We start from the raw sequence: 20,404 nt of genomic DNA, 5'->3' as shown, positions 1-20,404 counted from the left end.
AAACAAGAGGTGAGTTGCAGGAAACGAACACACCCCCAGCAGACGTGGGAGTGCTCTCGACCATCTGATGAAGCATAAATCGGACGGGAACGCGCAATCGGCCGGTGAAGGTAAGCTTTTCCCAAAAAGAAAGGTTAACTTGTTGATACTACGAATTTTCCCATGTGGGGCCCGGGGCCCGTGGCGAGTCTTCATCTCCGTACGTTCCTATTTACCCTTTGGTTTTCTCAAAAAAAAAAATTACCCTTTGGCTGCGCAAAACCCTCGCCTAAATTAATCTGCAGCAACAACCCACATCAGTCTCGCGGAGTAGGTTGGCAATGGCGTCCTCCGGCGCCGGCAGAGGGCCGTCAAGGTCCGCCGTCGTGGCCAACACGACGAGCGGGCACCACCTTCTCACCATCCATGGCTACTCCCGCACCAAGGCCATTCCCACCGGAAAGCGCGTCAAGTCCCGCTCTTTCTTCATCGGCGGCCACCGCTGGCGGATCGAATACTACCCCAACGGCTCGAAGCCGGCAGTCGCGGATTTCGTGTCCCTCTCCCTGTTGCTACGCGAAGACGTCACGCCGGGGGTGAAGGCCCAGTTCGACATCTGTCTCGCCGGCGGGGAGGAGGAGGCGCTTCAAGACCGGTGGACCACTTCCCCTCCCAGGGGGGCTGGGCGTACAGTACCTTCATCAAAATGGATGAGCTGGAGAGCTCCAAGCATCTCAGGAACGATTCCTTCACCGTGCGGTGCGACATCGTCGTCTTCCACGGTTACCGTGCGGCGGATGCGGTGGCCTTCGTCTCCGTGCCCCCTTGCGACCTGCGCCAGAACCTTGGCAGGCTGCTCGAGACCAAGATGGGCGCCGACGTGGTGTTCGATGTCGGTAGTGAGACCATTGCCGCGCACCGGTGCGTGCTCGCGGCCTGCTCACCGGTGTTCGCGGCTGAGCTCTTCGGACCCATGAAGGAGGGTAATGCCGCCGGCAGCAGCGTGCGCGTGGAAGAAATGGATGCCGAGGTGTTCAAGGCGCTGCTCCGTTTCGCGTATACTGGCTCCTTGCCAGAGATGCGCAAGGAAGAGGAAGATGTCACCTGCCAGCATCTGCTCGTCGCGGCGGACAGGTACGGCATGGAGCGGCTGAAGCTGATCTGCGAGGAGAAGCTGTGCGAGTACATCGATGTTGGCAGGGCGGCGACCATCCTCATGCTAGCCGAGCAGCACCACTGTGAGGGGCTGAAGAAGGCGTGCTTTAATTTTCTCGCCTTGCCGGCAAATCTGAGAGCCACCGTGGCCACCGACGGCTTACAACATCTCAGCGAGAGCTGCCCGTCTCTTATGGTCAAGCTCATGGCCATGTCATTGGATAACGCCTCTGAGTGTTCTAGCAATGTTAAAACATCTTTCTAGACTAAGAGTAATCTGGGTAGCTCTCTTAGATGCAAAATTATACCCTCATTTTGCCTTGCTTTGTGAGTTTATTGTACTGAAGACACTGTTGTTCCTGGTTCATTGGCATTGTTGCAAAGATACTGTTGTTTTCCCAATCAAACTGAAGTCTCTGCAGCAGGCATGAGTGGTTTGCTACCTGGACCGCAGCGCCAAGAGGTTATTCTCCGAGGACGAGTTCCCCTCCGTCCCCGAGTTCTCCACCAACCTGCTCTGCCAGGTACGTGGAATTTTTGCTGCTTTGTGCCTTTTGGTATGAACTGGTTGATTGCATGTGCTGATCGATAAGTCATCTGTTTTATGTACTGTCCTTGGATTATGCTGTTGCCACAGTACTAAGTACTTAGCTGTACTGACCCCCTATGTTTCGTGCATAGTTCTGCAACCAAGAGAGGCACTGATTATTATAATTTATAACCCTTAGCATTCCTCTGTAAATTGTGAGGTGTATTCTCACAGACATCTAGCCCAAAGTCAAAGACCCAGCACACCTGTCAGATGTGTCGCTGAGATATTGAGTGGCAGATACTCCAGAATTCCTGAAAAATCATCTTGATTAGAAACCTTGTTGATGATCAAGGTGAATCTAAATGCTACTGTAGTAACTTGATCTTTTATGCTATAGTATGAAAGGATTAGCATAAAAAGAATCTTGTCATGGTTTGTGTTTAAGTCATGTGGAACCTGAAATTTTATTTCCTGAACATCACTGCAGTTGTAAAAAAAAAAATACTGGCTCTGTTGATTCTCCTTGTCCTATGTTTGACTGTCAAAGCTATACTTTGGAGATTCAGCAAGTGCCAATTGACACTGGTCTGCCATTGAGCCTTCATTTCTCCTGTTTCATGCAGAGGTTGATGGATTGAACTTTAAGGACTTCGTTTCCTTCCACTTTTTGGATTGAACTTTAAAGGTTATATTCGTCTATCGGATATAATCTTCCATAACCCTGCCAGTTTTTATTTCCACAGCCAATAGAGCGTGAGTGGCCTCATAGCCATGACTGTTCGTTATACGGTACCCTCTCTGCCCCACGATATAAGACATTTTTGCAAGCTAACATGGGAACGGAAGGAGTACAACTGAGTGTCCGTTTAGCCCATTATAGAAGTTCCTTAATGCACTCTTTGGCAGGGAAAATATAAGAATTTCAGATATTCTAGTCCATATGAATTTTCTTTGGATCATAGCCTTTATTTTTATTTTCTCGAAAAGAATGTTAAAACCCTGGTATGCACACAACCATCCTTATTAATTATTAATCAGAGCACGTAACAAAAACAATTACGGCTGAACCATGACAAGATATGAAATAAACACCTACGACTAAGTCAACTTCTTCCACAACAACGCCTTCAAAAAGGGATAAATATCATTGCTTAACCGTCGTCATGTTTGTCTGAAGATGGCCTGGACAAGGATTTTCATCCTGGTTGCTGAGAGCATACAATGAAGACCAGCACAACAACAAGTACACAATACCTTCAGCAAGGTAATGACGCGACAAAAAAAATTCACCTCCAACATGAAGCGATGTTAGGATTGGGGTTATTAAATTCGGATGCCCTTCATCCCATAGAAATCTCAAGATGAACTCAAACCTCGTTTCTTTTTTCATTTGAGAAGTCTAATACACTTGCACTCTGTCCTTCAACACTTTCTTACCAATCCTCCAAAATTCCTATGTTTTTCTTCCGCACCATCCAAATACACCGCTCACAAAATTTATTTGTCATATATCATGTAGAAATCTTATATATACGTAAATAGTTGATCCTACTATATCTATTATATTAACATACACACATGTCACCTCATCAAAGGGCCATCATAACATGCATGAAAAAAAGTTTTCCATTATTACTTGATTCCATGCACACATCCCACCACACCATATGCCACCTCATCAAAAGTCCACTCAACATGCATGAAAATTTCCCCTTATATTATGCCACTTATATTCAATAAATATTTTTAACTCAATAATCAAATATAGTATATAATATGTTTTTTAGTTTTAATTCATTTATTATTAATTCAACAATTCATGTCCCATACAATCAAATCACTCAAGCATATGCAATTGATCCTCACAGCAACATGCGGGGCGGCATCCTCTAATTCTCAACGTGTGGCATCCTATCCTATGTTTTTTCAATTCCTGTGGTTTTAATTTTCTGCAATCCAAAGAGGACCTACAATGGTTGTGGGGAGTGTCAATAAAATTTATACGAAAAATTATAATCTCGTCTTCTCACCCTAGCATGATAAGAGTTTACATCGAGGTCCTTGGACTACTAAACGACCACTGGCGACGGCTGAATGGGCCGCCGACGCACTACTATCGCCGTTACGGTCCCGAAGCCGACCTGATCTTATCGATGACAGTCAAGAAGTCTTCATACACATGCCCCTAAAAATTAGTGCCCCGGATCCATGGTCATCGCCGTTGAACTCAATAAATTAGAAGAACTTGACACTAAATATCGCCGTCGCCTATGTGCGACGAGAAACACTAACCTTGTCGTAGCAAGGAGTTAACAAAAATTTATGTCAAAGCTCCGTCGAGTTTGTTGCGATGAATGGACTCGAGGTGGATCGAAGCCCGAAAGACCTACTCAAAGATGAAGCGTCGCCATCCATTTGAGCGCCGCTCATGCGAGGACTAAAATCCGAACATATCTACTGGTTGGAGTAGAACACATATTTGTCGCTAGCATAGCGAGAATTCATATATGCAATTAGAAGAAAAAAAACTAAGAAAAACCATGAATGACATCACACACGTGTGAATTTTGGAAAAGGTACATGATCCATTTTAGTCCGTGCTTAGTAATATAAATTTCAAAATTTTTGCAAGTTGTGCTACTTCAATTTTTCTCTTCTCACTTAAAAAATGGTCTTATTTATGGTTGTTTGACATTCTTTTCGAAACTCTCAGATGTAAGATCCGTTCCAGCCATTACAGAGGATGACGTGTGGAGCCCAGCCCAGTGGGGATTTGGGCCTTGGCCCTTGGGGGGAAGCTTCCTCCAGAAGCCGCCATCAGTCTCGTCTCCTTTCTCCGTTCCTCCCCCTTTCGCCGCCGCGAGAGCTGCGAGTGCCCGTTCCGCGGAGCAGGTCGGCAATGGCGTCCTCCGGCACCAGCGGGAAGCCGTCGAGGTCCGCCATCGTGGCCGACACGGCCAGCGGGCACCACTTCCTCACCATCCACGGCTACTCCTGCACCAAGGACCTTCCCACCGGAGAGAAGATCAGTTCCAGGCGCTTCAAAGTCGGCGGCCACTGCTGGCGCATCGACTACTACCCCAACGGCACGAACTCGGCGGTCGCGGATTACGTATCCCTCTCCCTAATCCTCGACGAAGATGTCGCGGCGGGGGTGAAGGCGAAGCACTGCTTCTGCCTCTCTGGGGAAGCGGAGAAAATTCAAGCGGCCGGGCTGACGGCGGCGCCGGTGTTCACATTCTCGTCCAGGAGGTCTTGCTTCCTCAACTGGTACTCGACCTTCATCAGAAGGGAGGACCTGCAGAAGTCCAAGAATCTAGAGAACGACTCGTTCACCGTCCGGTGTGATATCCTCGTCGTCCATGGTTACCGCGCCCAGCACGCGGCGGCGGCGGCTTTCGTCTCCGTGCCCCCGTGCGACCTGCAGGGGGACCTTGGCAAGCTCCTCGAGACCGAGAAAGGTGCCGATGTGGTGTTCGAGGTCGGCGGTGAGACCATCGCCGCGCACCGGTGTGTGCTGGCAGCCCGCTCGTCAGTCTTCGCAGCCGAGCTCTTCGGACCAATGAAGGAGGGCAAGGCTGACGATGGCATCGTGCGTGTGGAAGACATGGAGGTGGAGGTGTTCAAGGCAATGCTCCATTTTGCATACACTGGCTCATTGCCCAAGATGCGCAAAGAAGAGGAAGACGTCACCTGCCAGCATCTGCTTGTCGCTGCACACAGGTTCGACATGGGGCGGTTGAAGCTGATTTGCGAGGAGAAGCTGTGCGAGTACATTGACATTGGCACGGCGGCGAACATCCTGGCACTGGCCGAGCAACACTGCTGTGAGGGCCTGAAGAAGGCATGCTTTGATTTTCTCGCTGCTCCAGAAAATCTGAGGGCCGTCGCAGCCACTGACGGCTTCCAGCATCTCAGCGTGAGCTGCCCTTCTCTTATGGTCGAGCTCGTGGCCATGTCCCCAGTGCAACGGTGAATCGTGGTTTCTAGACTAATGTAGTAATCAGGTAGCCGTCCTGCATCTATCCGAGTTAACAACCGAGATGCAAAATTAGCCTCATTTTGCCCTGTTTTGTCGGTTCATTGCATCTCTGCAACCATGCCAATTAACCAGGAATTGCGTTGGAATCAGAAGGCATAGAATGCTCAAGTTTTTAGACAATGATAGCTTGTGGTTTAGCATGGGGCGCTTCATGCTTTCTGAACTTTATTTAAACTTATATTATTATCACTTGGTTTTCGTGGTACATGATTTCAGCGACCATATCTTTCTAAGGAGATGAGCAGTATCAGACTGTTTCAGCAATGACACCCTTGCCCATTTATAATGGATGGCTATTTTTCAGGTAGTTGTGATGATTGAACCTCCACCGGGCAACTATTAGTTATCTGGTTAGATCTGGTTATATTATTTCCTATGCATACAGATGAATGCTACACTTGTGCCGAGTGAATCTTCACTGCACAACTGTTAGTTATCTGGTTATATTATTTCTTAAGGAGATGTCAACACATTCTCTTATCTACTCTGCCTGTTAATCAAACATTGCTTTCTTATCAGATATCTTGATCATTGCATCTTTGCTGGTCCTGTTATTTTCTCCCCTTCTCCTTCTCCTTATACGACTAAAAAAACAGGGTTGACACTAGTAGGAAATGAAGAAAAAGATCCAGGAATTCTGCAGGTAACGATCAATACCCATACCCTTGAGAATTTGGTGATTTGGGAACAAGGGCGTCATGAAAATTCTCTGACAAATCATGAAAACCAGTTTGCCTCTCGGCTTGCTGTTGTTGGTATGTTTTAAGTACATGTTAAACGCAATAATTTGATTATGTTCATCAGAAGAGGTATCATGTTGGTTAAGGCCAGTCGCATTACAAGAAATTTGCATGGGGGTCATGGGATACTATCTCAACTCAGTAATTAAAACATCCAACATTTTCTTTTCTTGTTTTCGATGCGGGCCAGGTTGCCTGTGAAATTGTAAGTCAATCTTCAGGGAGCAGCAAAGCCATTTCCTATCTTATATTGAAAGCAGCACAAGTGTGTTGTGTTGGTGATCGGTAGTGTCAACAGAAACACAACACTTTGTTCTACCATTACCAGAATTAATTGATGTGGTGTTGCTGTTTTTTTCCATTTGAACTGAAGTCTCGCAGCAGGTACGAGCGGTTCTGCCAGCTCTACCATAACGCCAAGGGCTTCCTCTACATCCCTGAGTTCTCCACCAAACTGCTCTCTGAGGTCCGCAGAGTTTTGGCTGCTTTGCCCCTTTTTGTACGAACTGATCGGCTGCACATGCCAATAGTGATCTTGGTTTTATGTACTGTCCTTGGATTATGCTGTTGCTACACTAGTGAGCTATGCAGCCTGTGGTTCCCCCCTAGGTTTAGTGCAGAGTTCTGCAGCCAAGAGAGGTACTGATTTACATAACCCTTAGTGTTCCTCTGTAAATTGTGGGGAAAAGTGAATTAGAACTCCATCTAGGATGTGTATTTGAGGATTTTAGATTGTTTTTTCAGACATATAGCCCCAAGACAAAGACCCAACATTACCGTCAAACATGTCAGATGTGCTGCTTTGACATTGAGTGTCAGATACCCCAAAAATTCTGAAAATAACCATCTTGATCAGAAATCAACTGATAGTCACCTAGTAGTAAGTAGTAGCTATTGCCAGATAACTGAAGCTGATCCATTGTAGTGATATGCCGACCTGTTCAATGCAAATCAGTTGGTGAATACCTTCTTGTTGATGATCATGGTCTATCTCAATGCTATGAAAGGATTAGCATAAGAACTTTTTTCACAGTTTGTGTTTAAGTCATGTGGAACCTGAAAATTTATTTCATTAACATCACTATGAATGAAAGCATCTTCCACATCTTGTTGGAAAAACGCTCCAGCTTAGGTTAGCTTCAGTAGATGCGAATGTCATCATAGTCTTCAGATAGGACCTATGATTTAGCAGCAATCTTCATTCCAGTAAAAGGTAATATCAGTAGTCCATCAAAGTTCAGTGGCCCATATAATTATTTTGCCAAAATGCATGCTGTAGAAGATCGGCTGCTCGTTTTCTTTCCCTAGAAGATCGGCTGCTCGTTTTCTTTCCCTGTAAAACTTAGTACTATCTCATATGCCATATCTCATGCAGTTCCACAAGAGAAAAAACGATTGTTGATTCTTGTTGTTCTATGTTTGACTGTCAAAGCTATACTTTGGAGATTCAGCAATGTCAATTATAGGCATGGGTGTGGTTTTTTGAGCTTTCATTTCTCTGCTTTTGTGCAGAGGTTGCTACGTATGGTTGATAATTTGAACTTTAAAGATTTTGTTTCCTTCCCCTCTACTTGAACGCAAGGGCCAGCCTTCAGAAAAAGATCAAGTGTAATTCTTAATCGTGTTTGAATTTATTGTTTTCTTTCCTTTTGATTTTTGAAACGAGTATATGTTGAGATGGACTCTTTGGTCCTCATGATAACTCATTTGCTGGTATCGATTTGGTTTTATGCTTCATGGAACAGTGATGCTTAAGGTGTATGATATCGATGGGCAAAGGGAAAGCAACCTTCAAGGACCCGGCAGAGGTTTTACCGGACCTAACAGGATCATCAATGTCAGCGCGACAAAGTGAGGTTCTCACTTCTTAACAAACATGTATTTCATTGCATAGTACATTCACTTGCAAAACAAGAGATGTGACGTCAAGAGAGGTTCCATAGCATGTATGGACTTCATGTCGCCCTCTGCTCTGTACTGCTAGCAGTATATTGCCGGGACCTGTTCTGTATTGCCTTCTGTTCTTATACCATACTCTGGACTCATCTGCAACTTATTTTCTGATGTGGTTTCAGATCATCGACCAGCCTGTCCTGAAGAAGTGAAGATGGATGTGGAAGTACCAATCCACTAGTGAAAAACAATTGGGTTCGGCAGATGAGGATGCAAGCTCTGTCTGTCTGTCGAAAACAATTTGTCCATACCCTGTAGAACTTGAAAGAAAACAGAGTGGCACTCACAGTTGCTTTCTTGTGTACCTGTACACATATGGCCAAATCTTGCTTGTAGTTAGTTTGTTATGGATCCTCAAAAAAAAAGTTAGTACTCGTTCCTTGAAATGGTTGTAAGAATGTCCGTAAAATTTAGGCTACCTTTGGCATCCTCGTTTTTGTTTTTGAGTTTTAAGAGAATAGTGTGGGCTTTTAAAAAGCCATGGTTTTCAAATACAACAGATGAGGTCTAGACCTCTTTTTTTTATAAATCAAACTGAGCAAAACTGCTGCTTTATAAGAGCGAGGTATTCATTTCCTAGGCATTGGAATACTAATATGGTTATGAATTACTACGGTTTTAGAGAAAAAACGTGTTGCCAAACTATGCAGAAAATCATAACCTCATCTTGGATTCATATGTGGTGCCGGAGGTTGAGCCACTTGCCATGTTAGGTCGGAGAGAATTCATATCGCAGAATTTTAGGACATGTGAGAAAAATCATGCATGACACCACATACATGTGAAATTTGGAAAAGAGTGTGATCGTTTTGTCGTCCATGCTCACTAGTATATAGTATTTTAAAACTTTTGATACCTCCATTTTCATCTTCTCAGTTTGAAAGTACATGGTCTTATTTATGATTGTTTTGACAATTACTCCCTCCGTCCGGAAATACTTGTTTTAGAAATGGTTGTATCTAGACTTATTTTAGTTATAGATACATTCATTTTCAACCATTTTTAGGACAAGTATTTTCGGACGGAGGGAGTATTTGAAACGCACATGCTTTCGTAATCAGAAAATTCGTTTCAGCCATTACGGGCGATGACGTGCGGGCCCGGCCCGGTGGGGATTTGGGCGAACCTTCCAGCCCACCGGTCTCGCTCGTTTCCTTCCCCGCTCCTCCTTTATAGCCGCGGCGCTAAACCCTCGCCGCCCGAAGCAGTAGCGCAAGCCCATCCCCCCACGAGAGCTAAGATCGAGCGCCCAATTCCGCGGAGCGCATCGGCAATGGCGGCCGCCGTAGCCGACGGAGAGCTGTCGAGGTCCGCCATCGTGTCCGACAGGGCGAGAGGGCGCCATCTTCTCACGATCCACGGCTACTCCGATACCAGAATCACCGCTCCCACCGGAAAGTGCGTCAAATCCAGACCCTTCACCATCGGCGGCCATCGCTGGCGCATCGGGTACTACCCCAACGGCCTCAGCTCGGCGGTCGAGGATTACGTATCCCTCTCGCTGGTGCTAGACGAGGATGTCGCGGCGGCTGTGAAGGCCCAGTTCTCTTTCTGCCTCGCCGGCGACAGGGACGTGTGCGAGGAGGAGTTGTGGCAGGAGTTGAGCCTCACATGGTCACCGGTGAAGGACTTCGCTTCCTGGAGCGGCTGGGAGCACCCGAAGTTAATCAAAAGTTGGGACCTGCAGAGCTCCGAGCATCTAACGTTTCCTTCACCATCCGGTGCGACATCATTGTCTTTCATGATTGCCGCGCGGTGGATGACGCGGCGGCCTTCGTCTCCGTGCCCCCATGCGACCTGCGCCAGCACCTCAGCGAGCTCCTCGAGAGCGACAACGGCGCTGACGTGGTGTTTAAGGTCGGCAGTAAGATCGTCTGTGCACACCGGTGTGTGCTCGCTGCCCGCTCTCCGGTGTTTGCTGCCGAGCTCTTCGGACCCATGAAGAAGGGCAATGTCGAAGGTGTCATTCGCGTAGAAGACATTGAGCCAGATCTGTTCAAGGCTTTGCTTCATTTCGCATACACCGGCTCATTGCCAGAGATGAGCAATAAGGAAGACGAAGAAGCCGTGTACCAGCACCTACTCGTCGCGGCGGACAGATACGACATGAGGCGGCTGAAGTTGATCTGCGAGGAGAAGTTGTGCAAGTACATCGAGGTCGGCACTGTGGCGACCATCTTGGCGCTAGCCGAGCAGCACCGCTGTGAGGGGCTCAAGAAGGCATGCCTAGAATTTCTCACTGCTCCAAATAATGTGAGGGCTCTCGTGTCCACGGACGGCTTCAAGCATCTGAGCACGAGCTGCCCTTCTATTATGGTTGCGCTCATGGCCATGTTGCGCATTAGTTGAGTAGTTCATGCCGAGTGGTAATTACTCAGCTAGCTGTCTTTGACTCTTATAGTATATCGCTGCATCCCCGCAATTCTGCCAGTTAACCTGGAATGCATTGGAATTAAAGGGAATAAAATGCTCAGGCTTTGGGTACTAATACTGGTAGCCCATGGGTTTTAGGTCTTTGACATGATATATTGCTTCTGTTTTAGCAATGGGTACTCTATGGTCTCTGAACCTTATTGACTTATGTTATTAAACTTATTTTTGTGGTCTATGAATTCATCTGCACTAACTGTGGGGTAGCTAGTATCACCTTGTTTCAGCAATGGCACCCTTGTCAATTTATCATGGACGATACTTTTCAGGTAGCTCTGCTGATTTAATTTCGACTGGGCAACTCTCAGTTTTCTGGTTATATTATTTCACCTGCCTATATAGAACGCTTTGCATGAGTAATGCAACACACTTGTGCTTTCTTTTTTTCCGAGGAGATTGTTACCAGATAGCTTGATCATTGCATCCACGTTGCTTCTGTAAATTTCTCCTTTTTGCTTTCTTGGGTCAAAACTCAGGGTTGACATGTGACACTAGTTGGAAACAATGAAAAAGAAGAGATCTTGTTGCCAAGGAATTGTGCAGGGTACATATAACAACCAATATCCATACCTTTGAGGATGTGCTGATTTAGGAATCGGATGCATCATGAAAATTCTGTACAAATCATGAAAATCAGTTTGCTTCTAGAATTTTCATTGCCGCCTTGTTGGCAATATGTCTGCCTTTTACTGCAAAAAAGGTACCTCTTTATTCATCACTTAACACTGTTACATCATAAACCAACAGATGTACGGTTGGCTGCTTCTGTTTACCACTAGAGGTGCCATGTTGGTTAAGGGCTATCAGAAAACAAGGAATTCAGATGAGGATCATGAGATGCCATCACAGTTTAGAGAATTAAAACATCCAACAATCATTTCTTCATACCCTGCATATGGTCAATGCTGCCTGTGAAATTACAATTTAATCGTCAGTGGCCAGCAGTAAGCCACTTTTTTTTTCAATAACAGTGTTTTCTGCTGATGGTTTCATATCACAGAAATGTAAAAGCAATTCTGGGCACTACTGTACAGTTTTTTTTCCTATCTTAAATTGAAAAGGAACATGTGTCAGGTATCGATTGGAGATGATATGCAGTGTCAGCAAAAGCACAACATTTTTTCCTTTTATTACCATAATTTTCGTCTAATTTATGTGGGGATGTTGTTTTTACCCAACTGAATTGAAGTCTCACAGCAGGAGAGATAACGCTTCTTCTGCCAGCTGAACCAAGGGGTTCATCTCGGAGGATGATTTCCTCTCCATCCCAGACTTCTCCACGAACCCACTCTCCCAGGTTCGCAGAATTTTGGCTGTTTTTTTTTTCCTTTTTGTACCAACTGATAGACTGCATGTGCTGATAAAGTGATCTTAGTATTTCTTTGTAGTGTCCTTGCATTACATGTTGTCGCTACAGTTCTGCAACTAAGAGAGGCACTGACGTACATAACTCTTACCTTTCCTCTGTCAATAGAGGTGTATTTGAGGATTTTACACTATTTTCTCACAGACATGTAGCCAGATAAAGACCCGACAAAACTCTCAGACATGTCAGGAATAACTATGCCAAAATCCACTGATAGTCACTTAGCATTACGTAGTAGTAATGGCCAGCTAACTGAAGCTGATTCATTGTAGTGATATACCAACCTCTTGAATGCAAATCAGTCCGTAAATACCTTCTTGTTGAAGCATGATCTATCTCAATGCTAGTCTCTTGGATCTTTATGCTATGAAAGGATCAGCATAAGAACTTTTCACGGTTTGTGTTCAAGTCATGTGCAGCCTGAAAATGTATTTCCTGGATATCACTATGAACGAAAGCATCTTCGACATTGTTAGGAAATATGCAACTTGTATTTCCAGGTAGCCATAGGCCAGTATATATACATGTACATGTGAGAAATATATGCAGGAAACCCCTTATACATGTACCGTCATGTTCATCAAAATTGTTTCAGCCACAATTGACGTGTGGAGATTTGGGCGAAATCTTCCAAAGGATCTCCCTCCTCCTTTCGTCTCCCCTAAGCGTACGAGACAATAATTTCAATCCACAATCTCACCTTAGTACGATGTATCACATGCACCGTTGGATTGCATCATCTTTTTAATCTGTGCGGCTTGCAGTGCAGCAGCGTCGTATATATCAAAATCGAACTTAAGAAACCATCCTACGCACAGTTGTTTCGTTCACCGCCGCCAATGTCGAGGAGTAGGCCGACAATGTCGCCGTCGAGGTCTGCATCCGCCATCGTCGCCGACAAAACGGAAGGGTACCACTTTCTCACAATCCACGACTACTCCCGAACCAAGGGCGTCCCCACCGGCGAGGGGATCGGTTCACAGCCCTTCACAGTCGGCGGCCACCGTTGGTGCATCTACTATTACCCCAACGGTGATCGCTCGGAGGCTGCGGACTATGTGTCCTTCTCCCTGGAACTAGAAGAAGAAGATGGCGCGACGGCGGTGAAGGCCCAGTTCAGATTCTGTTTCGCGGGCGAGGAGGAGGAGGCGAAGCAGGCGGCGTTGCTGGCGTTGGCATCGGTGGACGAATTCACCTCCAGGGGCCGCTGGGTGTGTACGAAGTTCATCAACAGGAAGGTCCTGGAGAACTCCAAGCATCTAAAGAACAACTCGTTCATGGTCCGGTGCGACATCCTTGTCATACACAGGTACCGTTCCACGGACAACGCTGTGGCCTACGTCTCCGTGCCCCCATGCGATTCGTCCCAGGACTTTGGTGAGCTCCTCGAGACTGAGAAGGGCGCCGACATGGTGTTCGAGGTTGGCGATGAGACCGTCGCCGCACACCGTTGCGTGCTCGCGGCCCGCTCGCCGGTCTTCGCAGCTGAGCTCTTCGGACCAATGAAGGAGGGCAATGTTGCCGCTGCTGGCGTCGTGCGCTTGGAAGACATGGAGATGGAGGTGTTCAAGGCGCTGCTCCGTTACGCGTACACGAGCTCACTGTCACTGCAGGGGATGGCGAACGACCACATCACGTGCTGGAAAATTCTCATCGCGGCAGACAGGTATGGCATGGGGCGGCTGAAGCTAATCTGTGAGGAGTGGATCTGTGAGTGCATTAACGTGGACACGGTCGTGACCATCCTGGCGCTAGCCGAGCAGCACCATTGTGAGGGACCAAAGCAGGCGTGCTTCGATTTTCTTGCAGATCCGACGAAGCTCAGGGCGGTCATGGTCACCAGCGGCTTCCAGCATCTGTGGGAAAGCTGCCCTTCTCTTATGATGGAGCTCATGGACATGTGCTTGCCGCATTAGGTGAGTGATGGATGATGTCCATGAGTGTTCCAGCAATGGTGAATCTGGGTTTCTAGACTAATGCAGTAATCAGGCAGCTGTTTTAGTTTATCCGTGACATTTCCTATAGCTTGTTAAAGATCGAGATGAAAAATTAGCCTCGTTTTGCCGACGTTTTGTCCGTTCATTGCATCTCCACAATGTACTGTGCCAGTTAACCATGACATGCGTCAGAATCAGAGGGCATAGAAAATGCTCAAGTTTTTTGGCAATGGTAGCTCGTGGTCTTATATTGAACTTGCTTAAGCATTCGGCGCTCCATAGTTTCTGAATCGTGTTTACTTATATGTTGTTATTATATTTTTATTACTTCCTGTGGTACATGATTTCACCTACCTATCTTTCTAAGGAGATACAAAGTAGAAATCACATTGTTTGAGAAATGACATACTTGCCAATTTATCATCGATGACTATTTTTTAGATAGATATGCTGATTGAACATCCATTGTGCAATATTTTTTATTGATCCGCGCATCTACAAACACATGCGGCAACATCTAGAGAAACTAGAAATCGACAGATGTCCTGAAAACTATGCAGAGGGGATCCAAGAGCTCATCGGTCACGGATTACGTATCCCTGGTACTAGACAAAGACGTTGTTGCGACGGCAAAGGTCCGATTAGATATCTGTCTCGCCAGCTTGGAGGCTGAGGCAGGACAAGCAGCATCGATGGTGTTGGAGTCAGTTGGCGAATTCACCTCTATGAGGGGCGGTGCTACCCCATGTTCATCAGATAATAGGACATGGAGAGCCCCAACGCCGCTCGGTAGAAATTAGTTCAGGACGTGAAGTTTTATTATATTTCCCTTTATCAAAGAACTACATGGTTCATCGAACACCCAAAGTACTTATATCACGCAAAGCCGTCCCACACCATCTGACACTAGTGATGCGGGCTGGTTAAGTGTCGTCACATGATAGCATTATGAAATTATGAGAATTAACTTCTTCACACCCTCAGCATAAAAAAGAAGAAGCAACCGTCAAGTCCATCTTATTTAGCTTCACAAATCCTTGTGTTTAGACTGAGGATTTCCTCAACATTTGTTATTTCTCAATGTCACCAACATGCACAAGAGCCTGATGCTTCCACACGTTTATACAAAATAGGAATTAAATGCATAAATTTCTCAAATGTCTTATCAAAGCTACTCAAAACAACTAACAAGCTAAAGACCAAAAATGGAGTTCATGTTGGGCAAAACCAGTAACAAGCGTGACTTGGCTTAACAATGATGCTCATGATCCACCCAACGCTGAAACATGACAGAACAAAAAAAATAACTAATCTTTGGGCTGACCTTTTTGTGCGTAAACTCGACTTACATACATGCACCTACCACTTCCGGAGCCGGGAAACAAATAGCGCCAACCAGTCCATCTCGAACAGCACGACCTTCCGACGGTTAAGCCCATCAAAACCGTCAGGCAACTCAAACTTCTCCATCTCTCCTGTCTCAACGTCAGCAATGTAAATGTGCCTCTGACTATCCTTGAGTAGCATCGTTCCACTCTTCTCTCCTAACAACCTCAGGTATATTTTCTCTGGCCTTCTTTTAATCGGACTAGGTGGTTTCAACTCGACAGTGCGCGTGGTGAGCCACGTGGCCTTGACAACAGCACCATTCTCGCTCTTTCTTCCATCTTGCCGCGTGCAGACCTTTAGTTGGAGGCCTGGTCTTGACAGAAGTAACACCAAGGGTGTCCCTTCAGCGGTGACCGCAAGTTGTGGGTCTTGTTGGTTTCTGAGTAAGTTGTCCTGTCCATGATCATTGTCTGAGAGATGTGCAACGTCTTCATGTCCATGTCAAGAGAGTAGTCAGGATACCAATTCCGGACGCTCCAATGCACCTTACCGCGGGACACAATGGCATCGGGATGCTTACAGTCACGGATCCCTCCAGCAGTGTCAAAAGTTAATTTTATAGGCTTACTCCACCTTGACTCACTGGATGAGAACCTATAAAGGCTGGGCGGGCCGAATTTCATCGGGCCGATGATTAGCACTTTAAAGAAGGTCGAGTAGCCCGGTTGCAAAGACTGTTGCTCTGCGCTCGACGAGTAGTCTGCACTAGTTAGGATGGTGTAGCTGCTTTCACGGAAGTCCAAATGTTCGCATAGTGGGGGAAGCACTTCGCACACGCCGGCAAGCAGATTGCACACGGCCAGATGAACAACAGACTTGCCATACTTATAGCCAGCAGCTACGTTCGGGGAGAGGCGCACGAGAAGGAGGCCGCGGCGCGCAGTGAGCGGCTCCGCGCTGTCGAGGTTGCACGCGTCGGCGTTGGGGAAAAAGGAGCTGAGGGAGCGGCGGGCGAACACCGACCGTGGCGTCGGGACAAAAAACGTCGCAAACATGGGCTTCCCTGTCCGGAAGTCGGGGTCCGTACGGTCGAGCCGTTTCGGGGCCAAGAACCCGGCGAGGAAGCGGCTCGCCCCATGATCATCCGGCCAGCAACGACGAAGGAAGGAGGCGTCGGCTACGAGGCGGCTCCAGTTCTTGCACGTCACGGCGCAGCGGAAGAGAGTGGCCGTGCCTTCCACGCGGACGAGGATCTCACGGATGGCGTCGTCTGGGAGCGACACCGCCTCCGGCAGCGGCGCGGCCGTCTCATCCATCTTTGATCTCTAGCTTGATCTCGTCGCAGACGTCTGTGTAGCTGGACGAGGATCGAGAGTATTTGCAAGGTTATGTACGTGATGTCAATCAAACTAAGTTGCGTCCCGATGGATCCAGCTATAAATTGTGGTTTCCTACTAAAAATTGGCCGGTCCAGCATGTTGGACGGCTTGTGCCCGTCGCGTTGTTCACCGTCCATACTCGCGGACCAATTTTTAGTACGAAACCACAATTAGTTTTTTTTTTGCAGGGAACCACAATTAGTTCACCGGCTTTGTGCTCGCAGAGTATACGGCACGAGCCTTCCGCCTCGTACGTAGATAGATGTTGGCGACACAATCCTACCCAAACACGATCGAGAAGCCACCTCTCAAATCCGCCCCGGTTTCTCCCTGCGCACCCATCATCGATCCCATAAAAATACCTGCTCAGACACAGATCGGCAACACGCACAGATCAGATCTACCCCTCGGCCGAGAACAATGACTGGATCAGATACCAGGGTCGCGGCCTGCTTGAACCCGCCCACCATAACAGAGCTGAACGCCTCCCAAGGCCTCCCACCATGGATCAGCCTCGACACAAGGGTCTACCTTGCCGACCGCCACAACTCCACCACGGCGGCAGCCGAGACAAGCAAAGGCCACGCCGTCCAGGTCTCCATCTGCTTCGCGCACCCGCCGGCCCTCTCCTACGTGTGCATCCACTGCCCCGGCCTCCAGCACGCCAACTTCGCCGGCGAGCCACGCGTTGTCCGCTCGGAGAAGCAGTTCCTTCTCATGCACCTGCCGCTCAACTGGTCCACCAGACTCGTGCAGCGGTCCAGTGAGTACTACATGTACCAGGCCGTTCCAGGTAGACCACCGACGCTCTCCCGGATTCCGGACCCACCGGATCGTAGCTTCCTCGTGGCACGCGATCTTGGCATTCACTGTTGCGGCGACGGCGGGGAGTACATCCTGGCTGGTCTGTGCCCGAGCCGTGATGATGCTCAAGGAGGATATGAACTTCACCTGTACTCGTCGGTGTCGAGAGCATGGACCAGGAAACCTGCTTATCTGGAGAAACCACCGATTGAGGAGCAGCTTCCTGTTGCATCGCACAAGGTAATCCCCCTTGGAGGGAGCCTGCTAGGCTGGGTCGATCTTTGGAGGGGTATTATGGTGTGCGACGTGCTCTCTGATGAGACTTATGCATGCGTGTGGTTTGTCCCACTTCCTGGCCTGATGCCTGGGAACGAGGCTGATTGTCATTTGTGCCCATGGGTCATTCGAGACATCACTTGCATCAATGGATCGCTCAAGTTAGTCGAGATCGAACTTATTTCTTTACCCCCAAAAAACAAAGATGAAGAAGGCATTGCGGCGGCATATCTTCCGGATAAAACTTGTGATGATCCATCCTTTGTGAAACAGAACAATGATTTGGACTCCATGGAGCCTCACAAGTTAATTGGTTGGAGGTCCGTCATATGGAAAAGACTCCTTTCGGACGATGGTTGGCGCAGGGGGTGCCGTGTTCATGGTGATGACATATTGGTTGTGAACCAAGACCATTCTGCTTTGTTGGCTGGGCTTGGGGACAAAACTGCTGGTAACTCATCAATAATGAACTTGCTACCATCTTTCCCCACCCTGAGCATCAATGGTGATGATGTTGTCCACATGAATTGCTTGGTGAGGTTGGACATCAAGAAGGCGCAAATGATCTCTATTGACATGGGAAATAAAATACTGAAGACAATGGTACCCTGCCCTGCTGCTGAATTGGATGACCACTGCTCCCACTTTCCCTGAGTGTTGTCAAAGTATCTGAGCAACACTCCAGCTTTGTGACTGATTTTACGAGCAAGCAGCTCTGGAACTGTAACCGAAAATCAACAACTCAGGTCTTGTCCTAAAAATGTAATTGATATGCCAAATCGAGATCTAGATGCTTACCCCCAAAGTGTACAGGCAAGCCACTCCGTAAATGTGACTAGAAATCGATGCCCGAGTTCTCATGCCCAAGAAGTGGTTATTGCGCCAAATCGAGCTCAGAATGGTGGGTCAAACTTGACATCCCATCAAAGCTTTGGCTTCTTGGATACATTAACTACTAGGTACAATGGGAGTCATGTTGGGTATGTTGATTGCACACGCTCAGACTATGTCAACTACCAGCAGGCATTGCCATTGCAGTATCAACCAACCTTCCAACCTAACTCGGTACATCTTGCCGGTTGGATCTCATCAGGTCCAATGAACGCCCATCCAGCATACCCCATGGTTAACACAGCTGCCCTTGGACGAATTATGCATCAGTTTCCGCTGAATAACTACCGCCCGTTTCAGCCTCCAGGACAGGCTCCTGAGCTGCCAATGCCCAACAAACTTTCAATACCTACTGCAGTGGGCGACCACTTTGTTCATGGCAGCAGGCGCCCAAGGACTCATCGAAACTCACCGTATGAAAGGCCGCCAAATTATTTCGCAAGCCAATGAGGGCTTTTACTAGGTGGTGCACCTATGAAGACCTTTACTAGGTTGTGTAACCACATTGTTACAACAAGACCATATCATGTGTTGATATTTAAAATTTCTTGTTACAAGCATTACAACAACCATTCCTTATTCACCCCTCCTTTAAAAAAAATCTACCAATATAAGGGCTAGGAGGCAAAAAAATAACTGGGGTTCACTGGTTTAATGGCGTCGACGTCCTTCGCCCCTCCCGTTTCCCACCACCTGTGTGCTTTTCCTTAACCTTGTTCCCCTTTTCCTGTTGGAAAGCCCCGGGTCTCCACGTCATTCACCTCCGCCTTCCCTTCACTTGTCTCCTCCCCTTCATTATTTTGATCTTCCGCTCTGGCACACCTGGCTGTCATGATGGTCACCGACGGCTTCCAGCATCTAACCTCGAGTTGCCCTTCTATCTTGGTCGAGCTCATAAGCGTTCTAGCTAGGATTAGTGAGTGGGTGAATCATTGTTGTTTCTAGGCTAGGCTAATGTAATCAGAGTATTTGTATTACTAATTTAATTTTACTATCATTTCATATTTTTCTTTTTGCGACAACTATCCTTGCATAATATATCCTACTGGCTGCAAAAAAATCACCTTATTTTGTCTTCCTTGATTGGCTGACTAGAAGTAGTGCTAAATGCTAAAGGGATGAAAATACTTATCGCTGAGCATAATCACATGTTGCGCCACGCTTGTGGACAAGTCAAGAACACGGTGACGTGCGGTTGGTTGCAACCGTCATGTGGTAGCATGTCGTTTGAGTTCATTCTATTTATTTTCTCTTCATGGTGCAGTTGTGAAAAATAACTTGGGGTGTTTAACTTCTCTCACACTCGAGGCCTGAAAAAAATAAAACCAACCATCAAGTCCATATTCACAAATCCTTGCTTTCACAGTGATGATTTCCTCAACATTTATTACTTCTCAGTGTCACCCACATGCACAAAGAGTATGATTCTTCCACACGATTTACATAAAAAATATCAGGATTTTTAAAGGGAATTTAGCACTCCAAATCCATTTAAAATCACAGCCAACAAGGTTCCATTATGTTCATAAAAGTATTTAGTAGTAAAAATCTTTTTGTAGCCAAGGGACCAAACTACTTGGTCAGGCTTAGT

General features: G+C 47.0%; 3 protein-coding genes and 2 pseudogenes across 3 annotated transcripts; all 5 read left to right on the top strand.

Moving 5' to 3' along the window:
* Positions 1-320: 320 nt before the first annotated feature.
* On the top strand, positions 321-1,399 carry LOC119315398 (BTB/POZ and MATH domain-containing protein 1-like). Its single transcript, XM_037590025.1, has 2 exons — positions 321-634; positions 673-1,399. The coding sequence occupies exons 1-2, from the start codon at positions 321-323 to the stop codon at positions 1,397-1,399; spliced, it is 1,041 nt and encodes a 346-aa protein (XP_037445922.1).
* A 29-nt stretch (positions 1,400-1,428) lies between these two features.
* On the top strand, positions 1,429-8,362 carry LOC119316100 (annotated as a pseudogene).
* Positions 4,566-5,882, top strand: LOC119314549 (BTB/POZ and MATH domain-containing protein 1-like). Its single transcript, XM_037589256.1, has one exon. The coding sequence runs from the start codon at positions 4,566-4,568 to the stop codon at positions 5,640-5,642; it is 1,077 nt and encodes a 358-aa protein (XP_037445153.1). The 3' UTR covers positions 5,643-5,882.
* Positions 8,363-9,674: 1,312 nt separating the features above from the next.
* LOC119316702 lies at positions 9,675-10,750 on the top strand (annotated as a pseudogene).
* A 2,286-nt stretch (positions 10,751-13,036) lies between these two features.
* Positions 13,037-14,113, top strand: LOC119317936 (BTB/POZ and MATH domain-containing protein 1-like). Its single transcript, XM_037592441.1, has one exon. The coding sequence runs from the start codon at positions 13,037-13,039 to the stop codon at positions 14,111-14,113; it is 1,077 nt and encodes a 358-aa protein (XP_037448338.1).
* Positions 14,114-20,404: the final 6,291 nt, after the last annotated feature.

The sequence above is a fragment of the Triticum dicoccoides genome, chromosome 6A (assembly GCF_002162155.2).
Source record: "Triticum dicoccoides isolate Atlit2015 ecotype Zavitan chromosome 6A, WEW_v2.0, whole genome shotgun sequence".
In the NCBI taxonomy this organism is placed as follows: Eukaryota; Viridiplantae; Streptophyta; class Magnoliopsida; order Poales; family Poaceae; genus Triticum; species Triticum dicoccoides.
This window is presented reverse-complemented; position numbering and strand designations above follow the sequence as displayed.

Coding starts and splice junctions, on each gene's coding strand:
- LOC119315398 (XM_037590025.1), top strand. CDS start 321: ATGGCGTCCTCCGGCGCCGGCAGAGGGCCGTCAAGGTCCGCCGTCGTG. Junction 635..672: donor GAGGAGGCGCTTCAAGACCG/GTGGACCACTTC, acceptor CTGGGCGTACAG/TACCTTCATCAAAATGGATG.
- LOC119314549 (XM_037589256.1), top strand. CDS start 4,566: ATGGCGTCCTCCGGCACCAGCGGGAAGCCGTCGAGGTCCGCCATCGTG.
- LOC119317936 (XM_037592441.1), top strand. CDS start 13,037: ATGTCGAGGAGTAGGCCGACAATGTCGCCGTCGAGGTCTGCATCCGCC.